Source organism: Rhopalosiphum padi, chromosome 2 (genome assembly GCF_020882245.1).
Source record: "Rhopalosiphum padi isolate XX-2018 chromosome 2, ASM2088224v1, whole genome shotgun sequence".
Lineage (NCBI taxonomy): Eukaryota > Metazoa > Arthropoda > Insecta > Hemiptera > Aphididae > Rhopalosiphum > Rhopalosiphum padi.
Window position 1 is genome coordinate 58,825,245 of NC_083598.1, and position 27,404 is coordinate 58,852,648.

At 31.0% G+C, this 27,404-nt stretch overlaps 1 protein-coding gene across 2 annotated transcripts; it reads right to left on the reverse strand.

Moving 5' to 3' along the window:
- Positions 1-26,471, reverse strand: LOC132919583 (serine/threonine-protein kinase NLK). 2 transcript variants are annotated; one of them, XR_009660656.1, is made up of 9 exons: positions 25,711-26,471; positions 16,536-16,665; positions 16,405-16,460; positions 4,989-5,181; positions 3,860-4,069; positions 3,459-3,647; positions 3,142-3,346; positions 2,881-3,037; positions 1-1,122 (listed from the first exon to the last, which is right to left on the reverse strand). XR_009660656.1 is itself a non-coding variant. In XM_060981293.1 (9 exons), exons 1-9 carry the CDS (start codon positions 25,926-25,928, stop codon positions 1,113-1,115), a joined length of 1,305 nt encoding a protein of 434 aa, XP_060837276.1. In that variant the 5' UTR covers positions 25,929-26,471; the 3' UTR covers positions 1-1,112. The 2 variants fall into 2 exon arrangements, 1 of the variants encoding a protein (XP_060837276.1); XM_060981293.1 differs by having other exon boundaries at positions 2,944-3,037.
- Between the last annotated feature and the right edge of the window lie 933 nt (positions 26,472-27,404).

The window sequence follows — 27,404 nt, forward strand, 5'->3', positions numbered from 1 at the left end:
TATATTATTAAAATTTAATAAATCACCCGCTCTATTTGTTAACAAAAAAAAATATATATAATAATAATAATTCACACAGCTATTACAAATATCATGTTTCAAAAATCTGTGAAATTTTATAATAAAATATAAATGTTGTTAAAATATATTATATTATAGTCCGACCCGTACAGATGATTACTTATAAAACTAACACTCCAAATGTATGCATTGTGTGTTATTAGGCGTATTTTGAATACAAAATAATATTTATTACGTCGATTGAACAATACAGAGATGGATGGAGAACAAAAATAGTGACATTATTACTATACAGCGTGGTCGTTTTTCGGGTTCGCGAAAAAGTACATGACAATTAAGTGCGATTCACATATTATTATAATACACATTTAAAATGTACAAATAATTATTTACATTACGAAAAAAAAATCACTTAGGTACGTTATTTACAAAAAGTATTTTCCACGCAAACTACCGCGTTGTCGTATTCGTCTTTTACCGCGTTAATATATTATACATAATTAAAAATAAAAAATACACGTCTTTCCGATACATTACATTTTATGACCGTTTAAAGCTGATGTTATGTCTTTAAACCTAAAACGTTCATCGTGTGCGTATGTTTTTAATATCATTACCGGATGAATAGGTTTAAAAAACAAGTATAATTTATTTTTTTCATATTTATAAATAGATGCGTTATTATATAATATTGGTAAACATCGAAAATCGGAGAAAATCGAAAAAATTTATCGTTGGTAAAAAAAAAAAAGTTAAAAAATAATAATTATTATAAGAAAATAAGCGTACTAAAAAAAAAAAAAAAATAAAAAAAATAAAAGTTGGGACACTGAGCTTTCAATCGTCTAAATCAGTAAAAATCAAGCATTTTGCTCACACATATAATAAAAAGAAAGAAATAAAAATTCAGAACTATGTACAATTTTTTTTTATGTTTAATCTTCTTGTCTCGATTTCATTTGTGTTACATTCATTCAGTCTCGGTCTCGGGGGGCCCAATTTGAGATCCGGTTATCACGTTAATATAATATATATATATATATACAATGTAAATACATATAAATATAAGGAATTGAGGCAGTCTGCTCCGATCAAACATCACTGAAACACGAAAAAAATCAATTATTACAATATATTATTGCATTATTGCGGTATGTTAATTAATTGCACTCCATTAGACAGTAATAATAATACAATAAAACATGATTGAGGGACATAATTTTTTTTACATAAAACGCATATTGTTTAAATTGAAAACCCTATATCGGTTGCAGGATATCTCTTAGAGCTATAACATTATTTTTTATTTTTTAGATTTTACTGTAGACCACAATATTGTCATACAACATAATATTATATTATCTATCAAAATACATTGACGCTATCACCAGTATATCGTCCGGAAACCATACAAATAATGTAATGGGGGGGACGTTATCATTTAAAAAAACTCTGAGGGCGGGGACAATAAATGAAACAAATCGATACCGCACTATAACGACGTATTCGGTCTAACAACACAATATTGAACTGCAGATGTCATCACAAAATACATGCACAATATACATATACACACACACATTTATATAATTATTATTTATCACCTAAAATTACATGGAAATATATTTCACTATCAACATAATGTAAACGGAAATAACGAAAAATTCGTGTTATGAATTACATTGATATTGTTGACAATTTTAAGTATTCAATTTCACTATAAGAGTTAAAATTATATATGCCAAATTTTTCGTTGTTGAAAAATTATTAGTTAAGCATTTAGTCAATAAATAATATTTTTCTTAACTATTAATATTATAATTATATACTGGAAAATTGTATATAATATATATTTTTTATTTAATAATTGAAAAATTATTAGTTAAGCATTTAGTCAATAAATAATATTTTTCTTAACTATTAATATTATAATTATATACTGGAAAATTGTATATAATATATATTTTTTATTTTGGTCATACGAATTTTCTATGGAAATTCTTTTGTAATTTTTTTTAAATAGAGAAAGTATCTATAGACGTTTTATTTAAGTATTATGTGTATGAAGTTGTTAAAAAAAAAAAATGAAGCAAATATTATATAGGTAATAGGTCGATTCTTTGAAACCATACGACTTGAAATCTAATAAATTGATATATAAAACATTTTTTTGTGCTTTACAAGTACATCCAAATATTCCAAAATTATTTTCTTTACTATACTTAAATGTTATTAAAAGAGCAATAAGATCGATATATTGATATCTACGAAAAGTTATTTCATCGGAATAAACAATACAAATAATATTTATTTGGTGTTTAAAAACCTGCAATTTGTTCAAATTTTTGGTTTAATCCAACATACATTGATATGCTTTTAAAACAATGTACAATGTAAAATTCGTCATGTTTAAAAATAGCATTTTTTTTTCAAACAATTATAAATGCTAACGCCGAAGTTACTATTACTGCGCAACGGTACAATATTATCAAATATCTATTCGTAAACTAATAACAATGAAACGTATTTTCTCACATATACCAATAAAGTAGGACCTATTATATCCAACTACATTATTCAAAATTGAAACGGCAGTCACGTTTGTGCACATTCACAAACCGATTAAAAAATAAAAACTTTGTCAAAAATATTAAATAAAAATAGAAATAACACAAATGTACATTTGGATACGTTTCATGTTGAAATGACGATATACCTATACATGCATACATAAATGTATATACTTTGTAAGATAATAGTTAATTGTACGTGCTATGCCGAGATATTATTAAAATGTATGTATATATGCATTGTGTATATAATATATATATTAGGTACAATATATATATATATATGTACCGGTTAGTCGAGGTGTAGTTTATTTGGTGATTCAGAAGAGTTGGACGTTTCTCACAGCCTTACCTAGAGAAACTTTTAAATGCTGCTGACTGGGGATTTATGCACAATGGCACGCGATGACTGCTCAATTGGTCGCCAATAAACTTGTGAAGTTCCTCTGTAAAACATAAAAATTTAGTAAAACGCGATTATAGATACCGTCACAACAATATTTCCTTGACGAAAACTACATAAACAAAGTTACACTATATACATGCGTACCTTTGACTTGTTGTACGTTTGACATTTTCTTCTCCCATTTGTCGTCGAACGTCTGTGGCGCAACCGGTTCGTAGTCCATACAGAAATGCCGCAGACCCGTCAATGGTACCGTGAAACAGCATTTACACATGCAGCTGTGATACCTAAGACGACCCTCGTCTATGTAAGGATGGACCAGCGCATCCATAACAGACATCCGTTTATCCTATATGTAACGTTAAAACAAAATTATTAATAAAGAAAAAACTAAAATATATGGCAGCACACGGCAAAGAGGCTATACAAAGGCTTAACTCAAGCTGTATGTAAACACTTACCGGATTGAAAACTAGCATTTGGGAAATCAAGTGAACCGCCTCGTGCGTCATCAGCGAAGACAGTGAATACAATAGCGACATGGACGGTTTCTTCATGCGTCGTATGAGCATGTGGGAACGAGCGGCCGGACACGCGTGGGCCATGTCTTCCATGGTCGGCGTACCGAGCAAGTCCGTTATCAACTCCAACTGTAAAAATGATAAGTGTATACATAAGTTAGATAAGGTAGTAGGTACGCATACATTTAATATTATAATCATCCACACGACGTCGGGTGACGGGATATAGGCACACATTTTGCGATTATATTCTATAAATAATAGGTATACTAAATTAGCAAAATGGTTATCATATTTCCTATACCCACGTGCACTTAACTAGGAGTATTAAAGTGGCTTACTTGTTGAACTGTATCTTGGCCTTGGAACAGTATCCGCCGGGTGACGAGTTCGGCAAATATACAACCGACGCTCCACACGTCTATGGCCGATGTGTAATGTTTGGCTCCCATCAATATTTCCGGTGCCCTATAATATTGTGTCACCACTTCTTGAGTCATGTGTTTCGTCTCGTCCGGTTCTTCTACTCTGGCCAGACCAAAGTCACATATCTTAAAACACAGGAAATATAAAAATTATTATATGTTGTAATGGTGTATTTATATTATACATGTTATATATTATATTAATAAATATAAATGACAGTCTTTAAATAGGCTTTTTAAATTTTTTGCACAAACACGATGATGCAGCGGTTGAAAACAAAAATCATCTACAAAATAGATAAATTAATAAAAGATGTAAAAAGTACGCATTTTATCGTGAATTTAACAAAAACAACGGGGCGTTCTCGGTGGTCTCAAATTTGATGATACATAATTATATTGTAATGTAGTTAGCTGTTGCGGAGAATTTTGATCGCTTTTGACGATTTATGATCACGAGTACATCGAAATGCTTTTAAAATATTCTCCATTATAATAATATCTAGAAACAATACAAGCGTACACGACTAAACTATAGTTTCAAAAACAGGAAAAGAAAACTGAATCGATTAATACGAGACAGAAAGAGAAACTTAAAACTGTATAACGTAGTTACAGAATTATATATAATATTATAAGTGTGATAAAAACTGATTTTTATATCTAATGGTGAAAAATATTTAAATTTTTTCAGCAAATTAAGAGATTTTATTAAAAGTGCATTTTTGAATAGTTTTTGTATTATTATTACATACAGTATTTTAATATATATATTTTTTAATTAAGTTAGGAAAAAATGAACCATCCATTGATTTGCGTGATGCATGCGGCGGTAGAATTCGGGCGTGAAATTAATAAACCGTATTCTGAATAGAAATGTAAATCATTGTTATTATTATTATTAAATGTAGACCAAAATGTAATCTTTAATTATGAAAAAAATACACTTTTATTCTATCAGGAATCAATATAATATTATATTAAAGTAGACATATATTATATGATATAATACTTGTAGTATAACTATTACTATATAAATACGCACCTTTAGAATACAATTACTGTTGACGAGCAGATTTCCTGGTTTGATGTCTCTGTGCAATATTCGTGCAGAATGCAGATACTTGAGACCCCTGAGGATTTGATAGAGGAAAACTTTTATATGGTCCGGTGACAGCTGCTGCGGTGACACTATAATTTTGTGCAAGTCACTCTGCATTAGTTCCGTTATCACGTATCTACGATGATGCTACAAGTCAAGGAAATGAAGATGACGATGATATAATAGATATATATATGATGAAATATTGATGTGCGTCTCGTGTGTCGAGATGCTTTTACAAATTATAAAAATAATAAACATACGAGACAACACTCTTGTTATCCACGTCTAGTTTACTATTATAATGTAAACAAATTGCATACAGCGCGAAGGCTAGGTATAGGATGACTTTAACATACTGTATTTTTAGAATGATGGATAGATTTTTATAGAGCGACACCACCACCACGTGTTTTAAGGGATCTTTTTGTCGTTTTAAAAATAAAAAGAGGGGAAAAAGAGTATCGACGACAATATTAGTTATTACTCAACTGTGGGTATCCAATCTCGGGGACGACGACCGTAGTATATACGGTACACGTACAGTGATGTTAAACGGAATTTAGCTGTAATACCCATTTTATACCGTAGTGACGACCCCATTTTTCATCAAGACTTAAAGTAAACACGAAAATTGAACGCGTCGTAGCTATTTGGTTAATCGATTGCTGTGTCAAGTCTACGACGCAACGTCGGTATTTAATCAAGATCGTATTACCAACATACATTGTCCAGGGACAGTATTATATTATAACGACAACGCGAGTAGTCTATATTGTTATAAACTTGTTTAATATGAGTCGAACAATAATAATTATTGTGCAATATCCATGTACGAGTACTCGTTAATATAAGCAATGCAATAAAATTAATGACCGAATTATAAATTAATAACAATATATTATAATAATTTATATGATATACATATTACAAACATTACTCTATAATATATATCGTGCACCGAGACAAGCTTTAGTTTATGATGATCGCTAGTCGAAAAGCGAGGTGAAAGTAATAAAAGAAAAAAAATCACGTTCAAAATCAAAATTATTATTTTATATTAAAGATATATATATTATAATATATAAATGCAATAATCCCAGAGTTGCAGCTGCTAAAAATTCGAATTTAGATGAAGTAGGGGCAACACAATACAAACTGCCGCGCGTGCAACGTGTATATATCCTTGGCGACGACGGATAAGTATTGTCAACGTTCGCCAGTAATAAATTATTTGTATATACTATATGTCTATATACCTCGCTATGTACACAGTCGATTTATGCAGTCTTATGATCACGTGGTAATGTATAATTGGAAAACATGAGGGAAAAATACTAAAAAATAACAACAACAAAATTCCTTAATGCTTTTAAACAATAAGAACGATAATATAATTTAATATCAATCAATTAACACGCAAAGAAACCCGTATATTTCCATAAAATATGGACTTTCTTATTTTAAATAATCATGTATTTTGAGTGCGCACTTTGATGATGTCGACACTATAATATGAGAATCAATATAAATCCTCGAAGCACGAATATAATAATTTTCATCCAAACATATAACATTCAAGGATAAAGTAAAAGAGTTAAAAATAATAATAACAATGAAAAACGCGAGAAAAAATAGCAGATAATACTATAGATCGTAAAAGATCGTACGGCACCAATAGTAATATTATGTAGCGCAATACATTGTGATTTTATTCTTCAAAAACTAGTTAATGTGTGCTTGTTAATTTTAAATTCATACTTACAGTAACTATACAATTTAAAGAGTTTAAAATGAATACTTTCTCGGTGCAGTAAATAATATGTGAGCGCGACTTAATTTATGTGTAGGTTATGGATAAATATAATATATATATAATATTATACAATAGACTACATGCGTATACACAATGTTGGGTACAATAACATTATGTATAGATGTCAACATGATGGTTAATAGGCAACAATATATTATACCAAAATCAAGAACACAAAGTCCATTAAAATTAAAAAAAAAATTTAACAAAAAAATCTTACGAAGGGTGTATAACATTTTATAGTAAGAAACATTATGTCTAATTACCTAGTACCTAAGTAAAGAGTAATCTGTAGTTGGAGTAAACCTTAATCCTAACAGATAGATATTTTTGTAGAGCATGAAAAGGTAAGATTTAAAATGCTTATACGTACACTTATACTAATTAAAAAAACATCAATCTTTTAAGAAATGTTATGAGTTTTTGTTATTTTATGGTAACATTAAATCCATAAATTTATTGAATAAATACGATTATCTGAACCAGTTTCCTTCGAATAAACACCGTTACATTGGTTTTTTCTCCCTAAATATCCCAGTTCCTACAAAACATGCATATAGACCCGTGATAGTCTATATTTTACTTCTCCCACGTGCCATTTAACCCTCCTACTCTATGTACACAGAATTCAACCATTTAGGCTACAACAGTGTTGTTTTAACGAATGAAAACTTTATCAAAGGTCATTTCCGTATAGAGGGCCCATCTAGAGCTTATATTAAATAAATTACAGCGCGAAGAGTTTGTTGCAGATTTGGTTGCCATAATATATTGTAATATTAAATGGAAGGAGGACAAGACGAGTTAAAATATTTTAAACAAGGGGAACGCACGGTATTATACTAACGACTTACCAAAAAGAGAGAGGGATAAAGATATATATGAAAGCCATCAGCCGACGGCGGTGATCCAGTGTAATGAACGGGAGCGGGTTAAAATCCATGGAACGTTTTAAAACAATGAACCATTATTGCATATAAATATATATAAGCATTAAATGTTTAGTTTAAAACAACAATCATTTGAATCGATTTTAAAGTTACAGTGACGCAATATATGGACAAGACTATATTATGTATGTGTACAAAGAAAATACTAACGTCGTACTTAAACGTTCAAAATAGCAGTTATCGATTACGCGTGAATAAATAGATACATTTATATTTATACATATAATATATGGCATATGCCGCTATACAGTTTATCTAAATTGTATATGAGTGCGGTAAAAAATACGATCTGATTGTAGCCACGAAGCAGGAAAAAAATACGACGAGGTTCACAAGACGGTGTCTGTAGTCCAAAGAACCCAAGTATTCTATGCTACACTATCGCCACATGACGACTGTCTCCACCCTTTAGAGGGGTAAAAATGCGAGATTACTAACGCGCACGAGCTACAGCTACAGTTCACCCTCTCTGTTTAATGCATGTATACGTAACACAATATACAAGAGAGGGGTCTGTCGAAAAAAAACCGAAGGACGCGTCCGATCGTAAATAAACATAATCTATAAATAAGAATATACCTTCAAAGTTGCAAGTACTTTAGATTTTTACAAACAGACATTTTTCAAATACTCATATAAATGTAGACAAAATGTATTAAAAATCGACCAATTAAAAATTAAAACACATAGGTACTTATAATATTTTCACGTAATCACGTTTATGTACGCACACCGAAATGATCCGATCAAAATTATTATCATGGTATACAACGATGACATAAGCAACGCTTGTGAGTAGCGTACACATGACGCCGTGGGGACGAAATAATAATCGGCAGCAGAGAATTATTTTTTAAAGGGTAGTCGTTGCCTATAAGTGTCGCGTCCGGTTTACCCGGGACTGTATGCGGGACGAGTATTTTATATATAATATATTCGCAGAGTTAATACGAGTTGAAGTTCGTACCGTACACATACAAATACATATTATATATATATATATATATTATACATATGTATATAATATATTATATACATATAAATTATGCACAGACGCACATACTACATGTTATAATAATTCAATTTCCGCCAGAGTTCTCTGTACACAAGCCTCTGTGGTATGTGTGCAGTACACGACGCAAACACACATTTTAATTGCCCAAATCTATTTGTGTTTCAACGACACACGGAGAGAGAAGACCTGTGTAAATCACTCAAATAATTTTTGAGTTGATTCACCGATGATGACTATACAAGGGGGAGAGATAGAAAGAGAGCACTTGTAGGCAGAGTGCAGAGAGGTAGGCGAGGGCACGAAAGAGGAGGCGACAGCGACGTCATTTAAGCGCGCATGTGGCCGTTATCAACTTGCAGATTGTAAATATCGAATATTAATGCGCCATATGCATAAATGAAAAAATAAACCAAATATTTAAATTTTTATAGAACATAACCGGATAAAATTACAAAGCCAAGATTGATGACCTCGTTTTGTTAAAATATCTACATATGTGTATCATTGAGATTGTTAAAATACACCATGCATTTAAATGTGAGCTTAAGATACAATAATAATCGTATTTTATTTTATTTAGAATTTTCAAAACCCTCGGATCTGACAACAATATGTTCAAATTCTTCTTGAATTTGAACGTGGCGTTAAGTATATACATACTGAATATTTTTAATTTAACACGCAACTCGAAATACACCTTTTGAGAATGGCCGTTTAGTTATCTAGTGAATTACACAAAATTCATGACAATAACGGTTGAAAAAATAACTAGAAACAAGATCGTATTGAGTAGCCAGCCATTAAATTACTTTAAATAAATATTTATCAGTAAACATTTTAATTTGAATAATAATTTGCATTCATATATATACAATAAATTATAAAATTACTATTAAATAAATTCACTACCATGGTTGCATGAATGCAGTCAAAGCATCATACTGTATTATAATATAGTATATAAAGTTAAAATTAATCTAAAAAACCTCTTTAATTAAGAAAAAAATATAGGTTAATAATTTTTTTCTTTCACATACTAATTGCGTTGATTATATATTATGTACATAGAGTGATGTAAATATATGATTATAAAACTTTAACGCGAACGCGACGATTATATTGTATGCATACATAGCACACATACGATGATAAATATTGTACTATTAAGGCACGATAAATAAAAAATATCGTAATTTTACGTAGGTAGAGGTACGTATAACACGATAAACAACAGTCAATAACCTTCTGACGGTTAAAGTCACGTTAATTGCACAGCTCCTGAACTGATTTGTTTGAAATCGATTATTATAAAGGTACTCATAAATTCGTATAATAACGGATAAAAATGATATAACTATTAACAATGAAATTACAAAGAATATACATTGAATGTGTAATCGCTATAATTAATAACGCGCGATGACGGCGACACATCTCTGACTCAGTCATCGTCATTATTTCCGGGACTACTGCAAAGACAACGGCATATTCATCGCCACTTCCGTATGGTAGTTATTGGCCATATTATGGGCTTCGTAGATCGGATAGGTAATTTATAGAGGGCTTGTAAAACATTTGTCGAGTTACACGAGTCCAGTGATAAGGATTATATTATTAAACTGCTTGCTGAACAATTCAAAAGTATGATTATTTAATGAAACGATAATATAAGAAGCAGAAAGTAAAAATATGTTTGACCGTTTCGATAATCTTTGCTCACTCTATACTACACAGAGGAATGCATTTTTAACTTTTATATTTTTTAGTATACAAATACGAAATATATATTTTAGTGCCTGGCCACAAATTTATATACAGATACACAATATATAATAATATAAATACGAAGAGCACCACAGCTACACCGTCTCGCGTTTTTAACGATCTCCCGGGCTCGCAAAATTATTAATCCCCTTCAGGCAGTCCACACTCCATCACCCCCGCCAACAAACGACCCGTCACGGAGGAATGGTGCATCGCAGAACGGGAAGGGCGGGACACAGCCACCGAGAGGAAACAGGGGCGTCGACGGTCTCGGGTCGAGTCGCCGGGCCATCTGCCTCGGCCGTAACCATGGCGACCGTATCATTACGCCGCGGCCCACCACCACCACCATGGGATTTTAAATTACTGTCCTTTCCCCTCGGTCCGGGCGGGTGGCGCCCACCAAGGGCGGCAAAGGCGGTATACGTGGCTTACTGTATACTTCCACTGCCACCCTTTCTGCAGCAGCAGCAACCACGCAGCAAAGGCCATACCGCGTCATCGCACGTGTCACACACACAAACACACACCGGACGCGGACTTTAGGGAAAAGCAAAAAGGGCTCCGCTGCTGACGGATTCGATTTTTTTCTCCTACTTTTCACCCGCGTATTATATTATATAAGTTGCTGCTGATGCTGCTGCAGTTGTTATTACATATACCTATAAAACGCATTCGTCAGAGGCTGGGAATGATCAATACACACGGTTAACAAAGGGGAGAAACAGCTGTGGAAGCGAGCATATAAATATATATTATATGTACCTTATAATACACTACACACGATGGTTTTTGGGGGATTTGTTGGTTGCGGACAGCGAAAACACCACCGACCGGTTGACGGAGATTGAGAGAGGGAAAAGCCTCGGTAGGTGCCCTTGGAGCGGAGCGCTCCCGGGAATGCGCCGACGACGGTCCAGTTGGGTGCCGGTCGAAACCGATATTGTAGAAAAACCACCGCCACCATGTTCAAGGTTCTCTCAATTTGAAGTCAAAGAGAGTCACTGAACCGAATTGATTATAATATATTGTGAATGCAAATAAGAGGAAAAAAATAACATCCTAAAAATACACAAATAGTAGTCACGTATAGTACTACTCAAGTGATTCAAGTATCTCGTCTCACCACCTGAGACCGGAAGAAAAACGTTTCATAATGTTGTCGTACGGCATTAAAAATTATATACTATAATATTGTATCCGACAACTAGGACAAGACGTACAAACAATATGGAGTTTATTGGTGTGGAAATGATTCCTTTCGAGAAAAAAAAATACATCTCGCTTATTATGAGCGTGCTCTGATTTTCGGTCGTTTTAACGTTGGTCTGAAAGATATGATAAACATTTGATTATAACCTTAAAAATATGATATAGAAATACAATTACTGTAACACAAATTTAGTTTTACTTCCACTTCCTAATAGTTTTCTTAATAGAAGCTAATTACCCTATGTATACACGCACACCCACGCACAGGCAAAATCTATGTGTACGGGTATACCGTTTAAATTCTCCACATGCCAACAGGCCATAGTAATGTGTTTATACAGCATATTATATAGTCTAGTTTTACTATTAATCAGATAATCCGATACATCTTTTATATCATTTTCGGTGTCGGCGGCGCATTTCTCCGAGACGACGAATGTAGAACATTGCTCAATGAACAAGCTCATCATACACATAACGCATCGGAGCTCGCGCGTATACGTGGTGAACGTGCGAATACAGAATGCGTGTCCGTTCACAAAATTAGTTTCGTTTCGTAACCCAAATTAGAAAACACGATATTATTATTTCTTTTATAGTTTGACAAAACGCTATTAAAAAAGTCAAACTTCAGTTTCGGGAAAACAGAACAATCGCCGATCCCATCCTCAATATACGCAGTAAAAACATAACTGCACCATGTTATATTAAGTAAATGATGAAGATTACCCAGGAGGGAAGGAGTGAATGACGAAAAATATAAATGGTGCGCAAAATAAAATAAAATGATTCAACAAAATATGATCGAAAAACATAACGCTGCAAATTGCACTTAGGAAAATATGTACGCATGCATGCGTGCAATTACTGTAAAATGTCAACAAGTACGTATGTTATTAATTTGTGAACCAATATTACGAAGTGTAGTGCGCGCGACAATATAACACATCACAAAACGGTGGGCAAAAAGGGCGATGGACCTGCACAGTGAACACATTCGCATACGTTATTTACAATATAATATTGTATTAAATATAAAATATATTTTATTATTATAAAATATAATAAATACATTTTTTTTTATACTCTATACTGAGTCGGCACAGGTCAATTACACCCGGTCGGCAATGCAACACGCATACAACAACAATTTTCCCGTCAAGGTTACCAACATTTCGACACCTCCCCCGCACCACCGACCAAGCCGGTCACCGACGGGTGATAGCCGTCTCAACAGCAGCGATCGCGTACCGCGCGGTCGTCAGTCGGTTTTGTGTTACTACCGCGCGGCGGCGTTAGGCCGAACGGACAGGACACAGTGCGGGGTAGCGGCGGCGCGAACACACGCGCGCGCGGAACGTCTTCGCCCGGGTCTATGGGTCTTTGTACGATGAACCAGTTTTTCCCCCTGTATAGAACTCCGGCGTCAGCGCCTCCTATACACACTCACATGTACAAGTGAGTACATGTGTGTACAATAATAATAATATGCTCAGCAGGTAGGCACACACCAACGCGTGACCAACTATACCCGGATAAATAAGTACCATAAAATAAATGCACTTAAACATACATTCACACACGAACCCAAAGGAAAATAGAATAATATATCAACAGACCCTTTTTATACTGATTTTTTGGAATGCATCCCCAGACAAAGATGGATACGATAAATAGGGAAGTACAGGTACCCGCATACAGCACTGAGCAGTGAGCAGTGTCCTGTACAAGACACCAAAGAAATAATATTATACACGTCAAGCAGAATACTGTAGACTACAGATACTAGAGAGCTATAATACCTTATATTATATTTTAGTAATAACGCGTAATGGAGTATTAGACAGTCGTCAATAATAAAAAAAAAATACAATAGAAAAAGCAATTTTCCTGTTTCCTACTCACGAATAGAAAGAAGAGAAAGTGCGGTGGCTTCTTTTTATCCATTACTACAGTCGTTGTCGTTATCATCATCATTAAAGTTAGAATCATTGGAAAGCCCTGTAGTAAGAAAATTCCGGGAAAATCAGTTAGCATCGCCGGACTTTTCCTCGATCGATTTTTATTAATACGCCGTATCGACTACCACACATCAAAATTATATATGTATAAAATATCACTTACTATTCTAAATACATATATATATATTATATAAGTCTACGTCAATAGTAAATACGAAACGAGCACAAAAACAATTACCTACTTATGATACAATCAAGTTTTGCTTATTGACTAAAATGTTCATCCAATCAATATTATTATTTATTTATATTTAAATAATTTTCGCAAACACGAAAACCCATACTCTGAAGAAAGAACAAATAACTCGACATATCGCTACGAACTATTTTTATATATAAAAAAGTATGATACATTAAAATTTGGCAAAACAGTTTATATCCCATTCAAGTAGTACGATAGTAAAAATTGCAATGCAATAACAGCTAGTACTATACTATAATTATATTATTATATATAAAATAAAGAGATTAATTGTAAAGAATGAAAAACATCATAATGAATTTTAAAACAACAATAATAAAGGTATTAACAGGTTTTTATTGATGAATTATGGTTTATTTCATTTAAAACAAATAATAATAATGAATATATAATGAAATAATAACATGATAAAGAGATTATAAACACTAATACAATGAAAATAAAATAATATCCAAAATAAATTTGATTTGTTACAGATATTTTAGATGTTTGAATGATTTTTTTAAAGCAAAACGTAAATATACTTAAATGTATTTATTTAACAAAACGAAATAATAATTGAGTTTCCAATTATAGATTTTTTGAGATGGAATTAAAGTAAATATTTATGCATAATAATTCCCTCCTCATTAGTTTTTATTTAAATGAATCAAGTAAGACGAGAAAATATTTTTTTTAAAGCAGTAACAAAGATACCTACATACAAAATGTGTACTTTTTAAAAAACAATCTAACAAGATCTAAGTATCTATAACACGTTCAAACAAGATAACTAAAACCTGAGCACAATATATTGTAATATCTCCCCCATTCTCCCCTCTCTCTTTATATGCAACTTTAATATTATTGATTGGAGCAGATGATTATGGGAAAATGAGTTCACACAAACGAGGGCTGTTACTGTATTACTCAAATAAAGCCCGCATTCAATATGTAGTACTGAATATTATATTATACACGCGTATCCCGCAGCCAGCTCAACTGGTTTTAACTCAAAAAAGTAACCGTCAACAACAAAATAAAAAAAAAAAAAAAATTGTAAAGGGGAATAACGTATAACTTACATGAAGGGCGACCGACGGGAAAACACGGAGAGTTGAACGACCTTCACCCTCACATTTTCAAATGGTCTACTGATCACTATTGTTACCTTTTTTTCGCAGGATGTAACGTAAACGCAGAGATTTTTCCAAACATCACACCCAAATTCATATATCAAACGCCAAAAAGGGTATAGCACTATAGCCTAGTGTAAACGTTTACGAATTATTCTACAGTTTATAAACGACGTATTATTCTGGAAATTTAATGCAAGTATATCAATATACAACACTATTTATTCTCTTTAAACTTATTGTATTCATAGTTGTACGATTTAAATATAAATTTTTTCTAATTTAAATCTAAAAACTGTTACGACAATAGCAGATATAGAAAATGGTTACCACGGTTAATATAAAAATGTATAGTTTAACTATTTAGATAAACAGATGACTTTTTACTTGTTTATTTTTGCGATTATTACTATGCCTATGCACCTTTTTTGTATTCATAATTCAATACAATATACATGGACGCAGTCTTCTTTGCTGTCATAATATTAGCTTACAACAAAATTTGAAGGAAAATCAGAAAATCAGTCATCAGAGTTAATCAATTGTATGTTAAAAATATTGTGCTATCATCATACATATACATAATTCACTACCTAGGACCTATATAATCATTTGTCGTTCTTAGTATCATAGTACACACAACACTAATCTCAGAGGTATATGCACTAAAATGAAACCATAACCACTGTATACGTGATGTCTACAATTACAAGCACGCACAATAGTACCTAGAGACAAAACAAGATTCCTATGTATTTTGAAAATATAAAAAAAAAATACAATGTACCTTCATATTGTATATTATACGAATTATTACACACATGCGCGTGCGCCAATGTGCACCTACAACAATTTTCTCTAAGTACTCTTAAACTCTTTACAAGTTATAAACAATATATATTTTATCCAAATAGTGAATATGAATATGTACAACCGCGTTAAACAGCCGCCCAGTCTAGGGCGAATAAACCCGCTATTACTAAAGACCTATGAGAAACAAAGAAGAGACAGGAAATACTGGTTTATAATGGCGAGGTAGGTAACATTGTTATAAACCGGGTGACTAATGCGTATTAGCTCGATAGGAATGCACGGTCCTATGCCACTCTACAATTTAATGTCATCGAATTATCCATCACTTCATCGCGCGCGCAGGCACAAACACACTGTGTTGGTTATTACGGAAAATATAACACATTTTTCCGGATTGCCTATAAATGGCTTGGCCTACCTGTGGTCGATTATAACATAATAAAAAGGATACATTTCTTGAAAGAAATCCAAATGAGGCGGTTGCAGAATGTCAAGGGCGGACAATACCTATATAAGAGTAAAACAAATTCATACTATTTATTAGCATTAAGAATAAATATAATAGCTTTTAAAAAAACTTACATTTTCGTGTTTAAAATTGCATAACATTTTTAATTCTCTAAACACTCGTTTCGAGGAGACTAGAGATTGAAAAACATTTGGAAGCTTCTTCAACGCAACTCTTCGTCCGTCTCGTGGATCTGTAACAGCCCTGCAAATACAATTAAAACACGCTATTATTATAATATTAAACTTTTGTAAAGGTAAATTTTAAATTCCTAAATAATGCTAAGAACACCGTTTCTACATATACATACTCGTATAGCTATATAAGTATAATACAGATAACAATAATTATGCTGATTAAATACAATGTTCATTGAATCTATATGGCCTTGTTAAAAGTTGACTAATATTCTATTCTTACAATATGATAATGAATAAGAAATTATGTTTGGCAAAGACGCAAAAGTCTACGGAAACAGCGTAGAGCTGTATAGAAAAAACACTTTTGGCGCATATGAATCGGTTTCCCCTTAGGTCAGGGTCGCTTTTCGATCATATATTGTACCGATATATGACGTCTATAAAGTTTATCAACATGATGATGATAACCAACTTAACATATAATATAAAATAATTCTATTTTCCGATACCTAATATGTATATTCTACACTTCAAATATAACTTATTAAACACAAATATTGGTCAAATTTACAGATACAATGATATATTGTAAATATAGTATCTACATGTGAATACATGCTATAAAATACACCTGGATTTTGGAGACCGGTTTAAAAAAACATTTGGTTCCTATATCGTTTTTGTAATTATTTTGAAGTAACACACCATACGGAAAGATTACAAAATATTGCCTGAAAACCGAAAAAAAACAATATTATAAGCTATCTGCCTAAACTATAATATATATATAAGAGAGAATAAGGTACTATTGGTCATTTAAAAATTCGGACAATTGCAAAATAATGAATGCAAAAAAAAAATGATAGTGTTGCGAGTATATTTTTCCTTCCACTTATGCTTATTATGTATATATAAAGTATTATGAACCTGCATATATTTTTTTAACCACAGTAGGTACAACTTTTTTAATAACATTTTCACAGTTATTTGATTATTATTATATGTACAAGAGATATTTGACTGTTAATGCTACTGCTTCAGTTCACAGTTGATGGGAAAAAGAAAGCGTAGAGACCGTATAGAGGTTTCATTGTTATGCTTTCGTTTCATATCAAAACACCAAGTGGAACAAAGACCACGTTACATCCCGATTGAAGACGACAACGCGTTTTCCGACCGAATACCGTTCGTTGGCAATCGTCGTGTCGACCTATCCTATATTTTACACTGTATAGAACCGTGTTCCTAAAATATATTTTTTTGTACACTAGTCTAATTATTAAAGTACCTGCAATCTATATAGGTAACATTATATGCTATTTGAACTCCGTATTAACTATTATTACATAACTTACACCGCCGCTGTCATAATTATCGTTTATAATTTTATATCATTTGGTTTTCTTTCTATTTATTTCTTTTTGGTCAGTACCGCCGTATATGAGCGTGTATTATATGCTGTAAGTTTCAAGGACATATTCATTTAATAACTTCTATACGACTATACGAGTGCTACCAGGCACATACCACGGTTTACAGACCGCACATATTATTTGATCCGATAAAGATGTGTATCTCCTACTTCTCTCGCCGCGGTTCCTTCACTATTGTCTCACTCCTCATCCACGCAACCGTATATACGAGTCAATACATAATTGTTATTAATTATTTATGTACTGATATATCCGAATTAAACTCTTATATAAAAACACTTCGATAGCTGTTATTTTTTGTATTTTTGTTTTTATATACTTTTTACACTTAGTCGCAGCGCGCTTCAAGATTAGGTACATACTACTTTAGTATAAACGACACCTGTGCCAAGTTTGACTACTGCCGGCTATGATCCAGCAGGTGGCTGACACAACAGCAGCTTGCAATCTTATATACAGCAGTCGACCACCAGCAGCATCGGTTAGATATTCTCAACCACAACTAAGCACACACATATAATATATATATTTATATATGAATACTTAATAATACACGGCTTCCCCGTAGTACACACGAAATCAAACAATAAAAATAACACATGTGCATCACAAGAACATATAATAAAATATAACTATTAATAATAAAAAAATTGTAAAGTGCTGCGTCGTCGCGCGTCACAAGAGTTCTAGTTCATTCACGTATTAATAATCGTCTTTTATTGACTGAATAGGTTTTTCAACCCAAGTTTGTATAACGAGAGCGAGTAATAAATTCTTGTAGGTACCTAATATATAATATCATAAGATATGAGTATAAGACGTTCAGAGTACGAGTATAGAGGGAGGAGGTCGAAACTGTTTATTTGAAACGCGCGTCTGGTCACACGACGGTTTTCTTCGTGGGAAATTAGTGTTGTGCCGTGTATAACGGTATACGCATGCGCATATACTGCAGAAGAGTACCGCAGTCGAATTCTCTAGTGGGTTGTCTTTCTCTCCTCAGGTTTTTTGTTTATTATACATACACATAACTATATACTCGTATTATACGGTTAGGTTATTATTATTATTTTTTACATAATAGTAATAATCATTAAAAAATACCCCGTGAACAATGACCCTTCTACACACAAACGCACATTCTATAGTATATGCACGCCATTCTAACACAGAACATTGTTGGGTACAGTTGGCTTCTAAACGACGGTGTACATGCAGCACACCGAGGCCTATATGGAATGCGAGCGGCGTAAATATCGATTCATTTAAAGTAGCAGCAGCGACGACTGACTCAGTTGTTGTACCCGTCGTCCGCCCCACTATATATTATATGCGTATATAGCACACAAACTACTCGAATGGATCACTAAATTAAATATGGTTTGATCAACTTAACAGCACAGTTGTATAATATATAAATATAAATAGTATATGTTCACCACACGTTGTGCGTATCCTTGTGTACACGCAGTGGCATGATAATGTTAACATTGACCCACGACAATATTATATTGTGTGTAATCTATAAAATGATAAAAGGTATTCATGCACAAAGGATAGTTTGTTCGAAATTCGAATTTTTTTTAAAATACGTATAATATACTTTGTGGTCCACATGAAGTTATATTACACGACGTGGCCTGTGAATAAGCAAATATATTTACAAAAAATTTCGAATTTCCAATGTTTTCAGTCGTCTAACTATTCCGAGATACGATGGTGTTAGTCAAAGTTCAGCATTAACATTTATCACACTTAAGTTTATTGGATGCTAAGACTTTTGCATTAAATTATGTATAAATTTGTTATTGTGTTCTAAATAATAGCTGTACTATAGTCAAACATATTATTTTTGAATATTAATAATGTATATCACTATATTAGTTGTTTTACATTCATCAACGTTATTTAGAAGAGAGAGAAAGAGAAATATATTTAATCATAACTACTATTCTGTCATTAAGGAGTATTATATAATATGTCAACCAATAATAATAAATAGTCTAAAACTGAAAACATTAAATTAATTTAAAAATTATTATTTATTGATTTTAGAACGACACGGTGTTATTTGTTGATTTTTATTAGGTTTCATCACTTGCATTTAATACATTTTTAGAAAGTATCTATACTTGCTCCAATGCGAAAACAAAGCATTTTGTCAAAACTATGATAATCCACATCAATATAATTATATTACAACGTTTTATTATTAATCATATACTATTTTAATAAAATTAAAACTTTAAATGTACCTATATTAGAAGATGATACAAGTCGAGAATATAAGATAAAGAATATTATCAGACACTCAATAATACATATTAAGGTAAAATAACATGTTATCTTACAGAAAGTTTTCCTACTATTATAGTAATATTAATTTATTATATTTTCAATAAGTATTAAATAAATGTGGATAACAGGAATTACAACATTTACATTTAAATGTAGGTACAGTCGAAGCGTAACGTCTAAATGGGGCGCTCCAGTCCGAATAGGTTTTGGTTCGTTGATTATACATTTATAGTTTATACCGATACGAAAACCAGGGCAACCTTAAAAGTTACGACAGAGGCCTCACCGGTAGGTGACTTAGTCTAATATGTACAGATTAAATATAAGTGTATATTATATGTAAAAGCAAATATAGCAATACAAACCATTATGCAATAATAAACTATAAGGGCACTTGTTAGTAATAATTATTACAATAAAACAATATCGTATAAATAGTCTCTTTCTTATGTGCCTTAATTTTGTGAGAACAAAAGAAACATTGAACATAGAACCAACAGCAAATAACGTTTAAAGGAAGAATAAGTATCATTTTATAGAAGTCCGCAATAAAAACATTGTAAAGTGATTACAATGATTACATAATAATAAATTAATAAAATACCAAAAAAATAAGCTACTGGGAGAGATACAAAAACAAATAGCTTTATCGTACAAAGCCAATTAAAAAATACTTGACAATGATTATAATATATTTTACAGAATATAATACATACACGATACACGTAAATCATAAGAAAGATTTTTGAACATTTTAGCTTACAAACGTATTATTTATTTTCAGTTAACAAAGAAGGCACACACACAGTGCACATTAGGTAATGCCACATAATATGATGTATAGGTAGAATAGTAGTATTATCGGGGAACTTTATCCCGAAGCAGCTGAGAGTAGGTATACCTGCTGAAAAGGGTCCAGACGTATCCAATAACTGGTTGGTATTTTTCTGCCGTGCACAGATGTTAAGGTTGCATAGCTATAGGCTATGACACCTGCTACTCCACAAGCATACAACAGGCAGCCCTGTTAGTCCTGTATAGTCCTTCCAAATCAGTCTTCAAACAACTAAACACCACGACAAAAAAACAGGTTTGATCCCTCAAACAGACAATATGTGCCCACATCTGGCTTCCCAGTTCGCCTTGAATTTTTACAATTTTCATCTCGAATTCGAACAACGTACCAACATTTTTTCCGGTTGGTTCTATATATTGTAGAAAAATGTAACAATAAAGAATATTATAAGAAATATATTACTCGTATACTGAAATAGCCAAACTTTCTATAGTGAATACTATATTATCATAATCATAGAAATTATTTTGTATATTAACAATTAAATTAATAGGTCTATTAGAACAACATAATAAGAAACCTACTTATTATCAATATTTCTTAAAAGACTATTATGAATGCGTTTGTAGGATTGAACTTTTTCGGCACGTTCTCACACTAACAACAAAGATTTTTATTTGTTCTTTATAATACTTTATTAATACTTTTGTATTATTATTAACAGAAAACACACCAATATTAATAATAATAATCATGAAATAAGAATAAATTTAAATAAATAAAATTATGAAATATTAAAAGAAAACCAAATACGTTTTGTTTTCAATAAAATAATCAAATTGCCCACCTATCACGAGTCTAATAACATATTGCAATATTGTTGAATATAAATTAAGGATTTATGTGGATCTTAAATGGATTAAGTAATTACAATTTTTAAACAGCCAATAAATAATGATAAGAGAGTATTTATTTTTTTAAATATTAATTCAAAGGAAATTTAAATGATAAATGATAAAAAAAATTAAATTCCTTAGAATACATTACTGAAAAATGTGTACAGTTTTGAAGACCATATTGTTTTACAAATCAATTGTTTAGTTGATTTTTTTAAATATCCGATAGTGTTAAAATTATGTAACCTTCAACTATATCATGGTCAGTTATTTTATAAATCATACGTGACTTGGAAATGATATTCTTATAAAAATGTTCTCAAACTAAAAGAAAAGGTAGAAAAATAATTTAAATATTACCAACAGTAAAGAGTGTAGTTCATATTTTTAATTTTTAGGTCAAAAAACTATTAAAATTACATTAGGTACATTCATATTATGTTATCAAAAATTCTTGACCCTTTTACATTATTAATAGTATAGATAAGAAACATGAAATACTAGTAATAATACATCAATAGTTTGTGTCAATATTATAATTTTACTTTTCTATGTATACCTTATAATATATATAATATAATTATTTTAAACTCAAATTTGTCATTACAATAATATTGTAATTTAAATTAAACATACCTATTTAAAAATAGTTAAAAAATGCTTTAATTATTTCTTTCTTGTATGTATTTATTTAAAAGTAAATACAAATAAAATCTAAAATATGGTTGAGTATTTGCCCCTTGTAACATTCCCCACCATTGACCTAATTTTAAGAACATAGAACAGGAGCCTCCCAATTACAGACTTTCCCCGAATCAATTTTATTATTCTTTTGATGTTATATAACATATTTATTATTCATATTATAATATATTATCTATTAAAATAGATATGTGATATTTTATTATGTATTTGTAATATAATAAAATAAATTAAATATAGTTAAATGTTAAATAAATTATAATTACTTATACGGGTATTGTTCCAAAATTTTTGAGTTTGTGTATAATTTATTAGTAATATTTTTACACAGCCTTTTACATTAAAAACAGTACCAAAATTATACAAAATTTAAAAACACAGTCATTATATTTCAGGAGAAATACTGATTATTTATCAGACTTATAATATTATAACTATTTTTAATTAGCATAAAAATTATAAAAAAAAAATTGATTTATAATGTTAAATATTAATTAGTAATCATATTGAAAAAATATAACCTATATTAAAGCCGCAATCACTCATAAAATTTCATAGAAATATTAACAATAGTTACTATTATTTCAAAATTATTTATTTTGACTGTTTTCATCTACCACAATGTGTAAAATGTACATAATTAACACACAGTTAAAAGCCAAGAATTAAAAATATAAATAATTCATTATAGGAAAATTATTTTCCCTATACATTTAACCAATTTGATATAAGTATGCATAAGTGAAAAAAATGTATTTTTGTCTATTTAATAAATTGTTTTAAAATAATTTTGAGTTTAAGGCTTTTTAATTAAAAATCAGAAAATATTTTTCTATGAAATCTAAGTTATAGACTAATAAATGTAAATGTATATTTATTACAGTAATTGGAAATCGGGAAATATATTAAGTAATCTTTCATTTATTGGTCTAAAACCACAAAAAGTATGGGGGGGCACAACAGCCTTAAGATAAGTAGTATCTTGCTTTAAATGTAATAATTGTAATTTGTAAATTTAAAATCCTAAAAACACTGCATACTTTACTATATACATAAAAATATATGCAATACTATTGTGTGTCTATATTGTATTAATAAAATAAACAAACAAACAAATTCTTATTGATGACACCATCAACAAATCAAAATTCATAATTTTATAGTAAATAAAGTCTTCCATTTAAATTAATATGTTTAATGAGTACAGAGTAATACATAATAAGTTATTAGTTTATTACATTAATCATAAAACTGAGTTTTCCTTGTAATTTTTATCTTTGCACTTAGACAAAAGGTAGTTAGAAATAATGAGAAAGATTTTTATGTAACTATAAATTTACCAATTAATATTGAATAATAAATAGCAAATATACAGTATTTGTAGGTATTTTAAAAATAAACCTAATACATGATAAACAGTGTTTAAATGTTTTACAGTAAAAATGTTTTTATAATAGGTTTGTCCAAGGGTTTTTCTAAAGTGATAAAACTATAAAAGAAAAAAAATTAAAATATTACAAAATTAATTCTTAGACGAATAAATTAAAAAAAGGTATATATAAAACACAATTTAAGATAATATTAAGTTTAAATAATAAAAATTAACATAATATTATGATATTAGTAGGTAGCTACCTACATACAGTAAATTTTCAAAATAAATATTTCTAGGTATTAATATACCTATTAAATTATTGTTTTTACTAAAAGCATTATTGAATAGAAAAACTAAAATCACAATGATATAATAAAATAAAATATTTAGTTTTAGAACTTAAAATTAACTATTTAAGATAACTAAATAATATCATACAACCTATTCACATTTTAATTTTAATTCTATGTTTATTTATAAATATAATATGTATGTACATGTTATGTATTTTGTACATCTTTATTTATGAATATTTATATGTAATTATAATAATTCTCAGAAAAAAAATGTATTCCTTAAGTATCTAATGTTATGAAATACAAATTAGATATCTTTTTCCCAAGATTGTATTTTATTGTTTTCACTTGTTATAAAATATTTAATAATAGGTGTAGGTAAAAGGTAATAATAAATCTTATAGTTTTCTGAGTTTATTTTTCTATAATAATAAAAATAATTAATTATAAAAACAATAATTTTGATTGGTATAATTTATAAAGATATTAATGCAAGGATTGAGAATTATGTCAATACATATCACTACCTATGGGTTATATTAGATATTGTTTGTCAACTTAAATTATTAAAATATGAACTTTAATTTCAATTTATCCTCATTTTGAATAATATACTACTTTATAATAATATAATAATATATGAGTATATGACATATCGTAAAGTTTTTTATTGGTAACATATTATGGAACTAATAATGGTAACAATGTGATCACAATATCACTTATCAGTTATTATTAAAATAATAGTTAAGCCTACAGAACTCATGTTCAAGTACGATAATATCAGTATGTTTTACTTGAAGTACCTATAAGGATTATACTTATTGTGTATGTATCTATGAAGATGAATATAAATATTTTGCCTTGGTATTTTTGGTTTACCATAGTGAATTAGGTATCAAAATATAAGACATTCAGTAAGTACATCTATTAAATTATATGAAATCTCATCTTGAATAGTTCATAAGAAACAATAGTAAAGTAATAACAGTAACATAAATATATATTGGGGGATTGAGTAGCACAAATTATGTCACTTATTTTGGGAATGAAGGGATATTCTGTACAACACAATCTACTATGTCTGACAAGTGGGTAGCGTTTTAAAGCAGGGGTATACTTGTAGGTATCTATCAGCAGATAGTTTCAATGAGTGTGATAAGTATATTTAACACACTTACCTAATGATATTTTATAACACAATAAAGGGGTATGTCAAAAGCCTGAGTGTGGTTGATGAGCAAACTCATTGCACAAGGTAGAAGCAATACCATTGCGCTCCATAGGAAAGACATAATTGAAGGTAAACTTACCAGACGACTCCAAAGGCGCCATATCCAATCGGTCTGTCAGGCTTATAGTCCACCGGATGTGCAGTGGCCGATTGCGCGGCATGGTGGGACTGCTGTTGAGCGTGGAAAAACTGTTGCGAAGCGCTGGCCTGCTGGTGGTTGCCAACTGGACCGTTCGTCGAGCCCTGCATCAGTGACATTGACACCCTGGAGTGTCGGCTCGGGCCGACCACAGCCATAACAGTACGTCAGTGACGGTTAGTCCACGAATTCCGGCGCACTGCGGGTTTCGTTCTCATTTACGTTGTGAGATAATCGACGACGACGACCAGAAAGCCAGCGGATCTACCGACACGGTTAGCTACGTAATATCCCGTAAAATATTATGTATTGTACACTCGCCAACGTACACGTTTTAAATTATTTATTATAATATATTTTATAATCGAAGAATAATTATTGTTTTGTTTCGGCAGTGGGACACTTATGCGTATGATAAGGATCGACGGACAGTAAAACAAAAGGCAATAATAATAATAACAACAACGTTGACGAAGATAAAAAAAAATACGTGCGATTATACAAAAAACACAAGAGAATGGGACAATATTATTATTATAACCGTGTTCGAACGCGCGCTGCCCGGGACCAACCTCGCAAGTACGACGAACAACCGTTTGCCAAGTCGTTCGACCGACACTGAATCAGATTATCAGCATTCAGAATGACTACTACTGATTGAGAAAAGGGAGAATCGCGCGCGCGCACGCACTCACTATGACGACTATAATACAGCCGCTGCCTGGCGCTCACGCACGCACTACACCGAGCAGCTGCGGGTCAATGGAAGTGATAAATGGTTGCAGTGCTGCCGGATGCCCCGTCCGAGTGGAATAAGGTTTACGGTAAGAATGGGTTATTATTGTGCACATCTGGCATACCAGCGCCCGCTCACACAACACAATTACATTATTATTATTGTACGAATAGTGAATAGAGCCAATAGAGGGTACCCTGAATCTGAGTGGTTAGTGATTACTAGCTGCAGCAGTGGCGTCGCGAGACTACAAGAGGGTTGTTCTAAGACAATAAATTGTCTCACAGCTAAAGTGTGGTGATGGTTAAGTTCCCAAATAGACACTGAGAAAGTGTCAAGTACCTACTTTAGATACTTAAGTATTTTATATTTATTTACAATGTATACGATAATTATACTTTATATTAGAATTTAAATAAAATATCTATGATCATGACAAGAACTAAGAATAAATATATTATCTAGACTCTGGAGCAAAGAGAAGCTCCACTTCTAAAAACATCCAAAAATGTATCACGCAATAAAAGAATTGCGCTGCAGTGGCATTAGTTGCTATTTTGTAACTTAAACCGCTTGTAATATAATATACTAGGAAATAAGAATTATTTATATTTTTACGTTCTTTAAAAAACATATGCAATATCATTATTCTTTAACCAAGCATTAATACATTATAAATTGTATAGCTTGTAAAATTATTCATTCATGTAGGACACATATAGAAATATACTTCATAAACATTTTATTATTAAAATATTAAGTCTTATGTAAATAATTAAATTTAAAAATCATGAAATAGTAATCACGGTTTCACTCTGTATCAATATTCAATACCAACGTTTAGGGACAAAAATGTTAGGATAGTTAGCAAAAATATAAAGAACCTTTAATACTATAT